The sequence below is a fragment of the Seriola dumerili genome, unplaced genomic scaffold, assembly GCF_002260705.1.
Source record: "Seriola dumerili isolate Sdu_G_001 unplaced genomic scaffold, Sdu_1.0 BDQW01000811.1, whole genome shotgun sequence".
In the NCBI taxonomy this organism is placed as follows: domain Eukaryota; kingdom Metazoa; phylum Chordata; class Actinopteri; order Carangiformes; family Carangidae; genus Seriola; species Seriola dumerili.
The window spans coordinates 23084-28872 of NW_019175066.1; the positions used below are offsets into that span (position 1 = coordinate 23084).

Consider the following 5789-nt stretch of genomic DNA (forward strand, 5'->3'; position numbering starts at 1 on the left):
AACACAATGTGGAAGCTGAAACAAACCTCTGCACTAAAGTCTCTCCTGATGTTATGTTATAACATGACAACATAGTTAGTTACTATAACAAAGGTAAGATTTGCTGACATGCAAATTCAGTTTGTGAGATATTTTCTTTGTAGGCGTCATAACCAGTTTCTCTACACAACTTGACTGTTGTGCTTCTTAATGGATACGGGATAATCCATTGTTTTATTCAAGACAAAGAGGCATGTGTGGACCATCATAACCATTATGAGCTGATGGAGAACAGTTAACCTACAGTATCAACTCATTTAATTGAATTATTCAAAAGGCTCGTCCTTTATTGGACTAAATAAAGCATATCAATAATCATATCAATAATGTACACTTCCTCTTTATGTGTCTGTCGTCTGATTATTTCATTCAATATCACAAATACTGGTCAAAAATATTTCACTCTAGAAGAGAATCATCCAACAATCATGAGACATTTCCACAAACTGCAGCAATTGGAGTGAAATAAACAATCAGCCATAATGTGAGTTGTGTCTTGACAGTATTTTTCACACCAGCAGGGGGAAACAAACCTCAACAAATGACAGGAGCCAAACAACCTACACTTTCACTGACCACAGTATCAAGATAACACCCCCCCATGCTGATAATGTTAAAGCTCTGCCTCTCTGACACCTCCCCTTTTCATTATACTGTGATAGAGACACATCTCATCCACAGGCGCTGAATCAACAGGACCTGAAAGGAAAGCTGATAGTGGAGTCTCACACCTTAACTTCTTTAACATGATCTTCATGGGCTTTGTATTTTGTGTTCTTCATTTACTAGGAGATAAAGGTGAGAAAACAAAATATACAAATATACAAGACGATGCAGAGTTCATAATTTCAGTCTTTTAAAATCTGTTCTTTTTACAGCAGGAGCCTCTGACACCAAACGTGTCGACCAAACACCTCCGTTCATCATAAAGAGAACTGGTCAATCTGTCGACAGTGAGATCAACTGTGCACACAGCATAACAAATTATGATAAGATTCTCTGGTAACAACAAGAAGTTAGTGACAGAGATATGAAGAGTGGCAGGTGGGAGTGTCATATATTGTGTGGCGTGTGATCAAAGTGTAACTGGGAGAATCTGTGGTACTCGAGGTCCCCCTACAGTACAGGAGATTATAGTTTGGTAACAGTTGTGAAAAGTGCTGTGGGGTTTTTGTTCAGCTTCCACATGTGTCTGTATCACTGTGTTGACTCACAGCACAGAAATACAAGCCTTGATCTCCAGGCTCCAGATTCCCCACTGTGAATGTCCCGCTCTCAGCACCAGGTCTGGTGGCTGAGAATTTCTTTTGGTCGAAATCTCCAAAGTCGTTTTTAGATGTTGTTGTGAACACAATTAGTTTCATGTTTTCTCCTTGCAGCTGTCTGTACCAGTACATCTGGGAGTAGTCGATACTCTTGGTATGTTTACAGTGTATTGTTGCATTGTCACCCTTGTTTTTCCACAGGATGGGGGTCTGGTTGACATCACTCCCATCAATAAAACCTGTGTACAACAGATTGACAGTGAGAATTTTAAAGTAGACCACTCTACAACCCTCTACTGCCATCCCTAAAATAAAAGGTTAACTTACCTTTAATCCAAAGCAGAAATATGAAGAAGCTGCAGGGTCCGTGTTTGATCACGTCCATGTTATCACAGTCTGAGGCTCATGCATAACTGTCATGTTATTCACAGAGATATAAAGAGTTGTAGGTGGGAGTGTCACTAGTGTGTGACGCCTGATCCTGCAGCTGTATCAAAAGCCTCTCAGTGAATCAGGATGTAGCTGGGAGTATTTGTGGTGCTTGAGGTCCCCCTACAGTACATGAGACTGATTAGTGAGGGATAGAGGTGTGCTAGCAATACACTGGGGTTTTTGTTCATCTACCAAGTGCGTCTGTATCACTGTGCTCACTGACGGCACAGAAATACAAGCCTTGATCTCCAGGCTCCAGATTCTCCACTGTGAATGTCCCGCTCTCAGCATCAGGCTTAGTGGCTGAGAATTTCTCTTTGCTGAACTTTCCAAAGTCATGATCATCGTTACCAGCTGTTGTAGACACAATTAGTTTGATAGTTTCTCCAGGCAGCTGTCTGTACCAGTACATATATACGTAGCTGCCACCCTTGGTGTGGCTGCATTCTACTGTTGCATTGTCACCCTTGTTTCTCCACAGTGTTGAAGTCTGATGGACGTCACTCCCATCAGTTAGACCTGTGTGTGACAGTAAAGGTTACCAAAGTTTGTTTTAACTCACATACAGCAGAACATTTACAGTGATTTGAGGTTTTGCTTGTTCCTTCTAATAGAAGATGAAGTCAGTAATGCAGTGCGCTGATCTGTTTGTAATTTACCTTTTATCCAGAGCAGAAATAGCAGCAAGCTGACGAGACCGTGTTTGATAATGTCCATGTTCAGAGAGTCAGAGTCTTACACAGAACTGTCAGTTAGTGACAGAGATATGAAGAGTGGCAGGTGGGAGTGTCATATATTGTGTGGCGTGTGATCAAAGTGTAACTGGGAGAATCTGTGGTACTCGAGGTCCCCCTACAGTACAGGAGATTATAGTTTGGTAACAGTTGTGAAAAGTGCTGTGGGGTTTTTGTTCAGCTTCCACATGTGTCTGTATCACTGTGTTGACTCACAGCACAGAAATACAAGCCTTGATCTCCAGGCTCCAGATTCTCCACTGTGAATGTCCCGCTCTCAGCACCAGGTCTGGTGGCTGAGAATTTCTTTTGGTCAAAATCTCCAAAGTCGTGATCTGGTTTAGTTGTTGTTGTGAACACAATTAGTTTCATATTTTCTCCTGGCAGCTGTCTGTACCAGTACATCTGGGAGTAGCTAGCATCCTTGGTGTGGCTGCAGTGTATTGTTGCATTGTCACCCTTGTCTTTCCACAGGATGGAGGTCTGGGTGACATCACTCCCATCAATAAAACCTGTGTACAACAGATTGACAGTGAGAATTTTAAAGTAGACCACTCTACAACCCTCTACTGCCATCCCTAAAATAAAAGGTTAACTTACCTTTAATCCAAAGCAGAAATATGAAGAAGCTGCAGGGTCCGTGTTTGATCACGTCCATGTTATCACAGTCTGAGGCTCATGCATAACTGTCATGTTATTCACAGAGATATAAAGAGTTGTAGGTGGGAGTGTCACTAGTGTGTGACGCCTGATCCTGCAGCTGTATCAAAAGCCTCTCAGTGAATCAGGATGTAGCTGGGAGTATTTGTGGTGCTTGAGGTCCCCCTACAGTACATGAGACTGATTAGTGAGGGATAGAGGTGTGCTAGCAATACACTGGGGTTTTTGTTCATCTACCAAGTGTGTCTGTATCACTGTGCTCACTGACGGCACAGAAATACAAGCCTTGATCTCCAGGCTCCAGATTCTCCACTGTGAATGTCCCGCTCTCAGCATCAGGTTTAGTGGCTGAGAATTTCTTTTGGTCGAAATTTCCAAATTCGTTTTTAGTTGTTGTTGTGAACACAATTAGTTCCATATTTTCTCCAGGCAGCTGTCTGTACCAGTACATCTGGGAGTAGCCAGCACCCTTGGTGTGGCTGCAGTGTATTGTTGCATTGTCACCCTTGTTTCTCCACAGGATGGAGGTCTGGGTGACATCACTCCCATCAATAAAACCTGAGTATCATACAGGAAAAGTTACTGATTCATATAATATTGTCTGACATCACTTCCAAAATCTTGAAACGTAACCCTGAGTCCAAAGTTGAGTTTATTGTTAATTACCTGTAGTCCACAGCAGAAAGAGCGACCATCTGATGAGGCCTTGTTTAGTGATGATCAGATCCATGCTCTGACCAAAAGTCTCATATAGTTACAGAGATATGAGGATCTGCAGGTGGGAGTGTCAGTGCCTGGTATGAAGTGATCCTGTGAGCTGCCTTAAGTCTACACTCACATTTACAGTGTAGTGGAAGTGGAAGTGGAGTTTCCCCTACAGGCCACCACTCCCCTGTAGATTACTACCATGACAACCATGACCATGTATTTTATGATAAAGACGTTCTTACAGAAGATTTTCATGACTAACCAGTGAGGGAAAATTATGAAGTGATCAGGTCAGATTTAGAATTTCTTGACTTTTCTTCATATTTCTCAGTCAGTAGATTTACCTGAAACAGACTCACTGGGCAGACGATTTCATGTCTGAGACTCTGTTACTTCACAATCAATCCACAAATCAATTATTCAAGCGACAGAAAATTAATTGGCAACTATTTTGATCATTTCAAGCAAATGTGTAAAAAACACACGGCCTCCTTTTCACAAATGTGAATGTGTTCTGGTTTTCTTAGTCTTCTGTGAAAGTAAACTGAATAAAATCTTTGACTTTCGGACGGTTGTTCAGATTTGAAAACATCCTCAATCTATCTAATGGATACTGAAGATGATCCCAGCTGCAGCCCTATTTAAGATTTAGTCATTCCTGTACGAGGAAAAGTCATAATCACGATTGAGTCCATTGCCAAAAGAAACTTTATTTCAAACATCACAGATAGTGTAGTGTCAGAGGAGGTCAAAATCATGTCAGAACAGCTGGTAAAATCTTCAAAGGCCTGGTTTAGATGGAGGCTGGCTGCAGGTGTTCAGGGGCCTGAAAGTCTTGTGTGTCTGGCGTTGGGTTTTGACTGGAAGGTTTTTGTATTGACTTGAGGAGAATCTGCAGCACTGTGGTAACTGGCAGCACAGAAATACACACCACTGTCATTCAGTGAAACATTAGAAATGGTGAGGTTTGAGTGTTTGCGGCCGTCTCCTTTAAAGCTGATTTTCCCCTTCACGTCGTCCTCAGGGTTTGGGTTTTCCAGATTTAGATATCCCAGGAACTTTAACTTGTGTCCTTCTTGTTTGTACCAGAGAATCCGATTATAATCTGTTATGCTGTGTGCACAGTTGATCTCACTGTCAACAGATTGACCAGTTCTCTTTGTGATGAACGGAGGTGTTTGGTCGACACGTTTGGTGTCAGAGGCTCCTGCTGTAAAAAGAACAGATGAGACTTTAAATACAGAAGTTATTAGCTCTGCGCAGCGTCTTCTTCTGCTTGTAATACTCACCGGTGTTTCCTGGCAGGTGAAGGAAACAAAACAATAAGACCATGAAGATCATGTTCAACACATTTAGAACAGAGACTCTAGCACCAGCTTTCTTGTGCTGTGGATGAGAGCACATCACTGTTCCCATATAACAAACAGGGGAGGTGTCAGATATCTACATCAGTTTTTAACTTCAGAGCACTATCATGTGATCTTCAGGGGGTGTACTGTACGTTGTTAAAACTCATTTCATTTGCTGAGGTTTGTCCCCCCTGCAGGTGGTGCAAATAATACCATCAGTGTTTTCAGCAAGTAAAGATTTTTGTGAAGCTGGACCGTTTTTCCATTTCTCAGAAATGTACTGACTCTAGGTCTGATAGTGATTTCAGTTCAGAGCGCAGCAGTGACGTCCTCTTACTGATATATGTGACATACAGACACGTTACGGTAAAACCTGTAACTCAGTTTATCTCCCTATTCTTAATGTATTCATTTGCTTTTTTGGGTAAATGTTTCGCTTTTATTATTTTCTTTTATTTAATTTGACTTAATTTTATTGACTACTTTATAATTTTTCGAGTTTCTTGATTTTACTGACAGCGCTCCTGCTGGTGACACCTTCGGTTTATTTGGACTAACACTAAGACACTTTTAGTATGGAGGTCTGGGTGACATCACTCAAC

General features: G+C 41.6%; 2 gene segments (V, D, J or C); both read right to left on the minus strand.

Moving 5' to 3' along the window:
• Positions 1–1214: 1214 nt before the first annotated feature.
• On the minus strand, positions 1215–1699 carry LOC111237108. The segment is given in 2 exon segments: positions 1215–1543; positions 1632–1699. Coding segments are annotated over 2 exon segments (387 nt in total).
• A 948-nt stretch (positions 1700–2647) lies between these two features.
• LOC111237121 lies at positions 2648–3132 on the minus strand. The segment is given in 2 exon segments: positions 2648–2982; positions 3071–3132. Coding segments are annotated over 2 exon segments (393 nt in total).
• Between the last annotated feature and the right edge of the window lie 2657 nt (positions 3133–5789).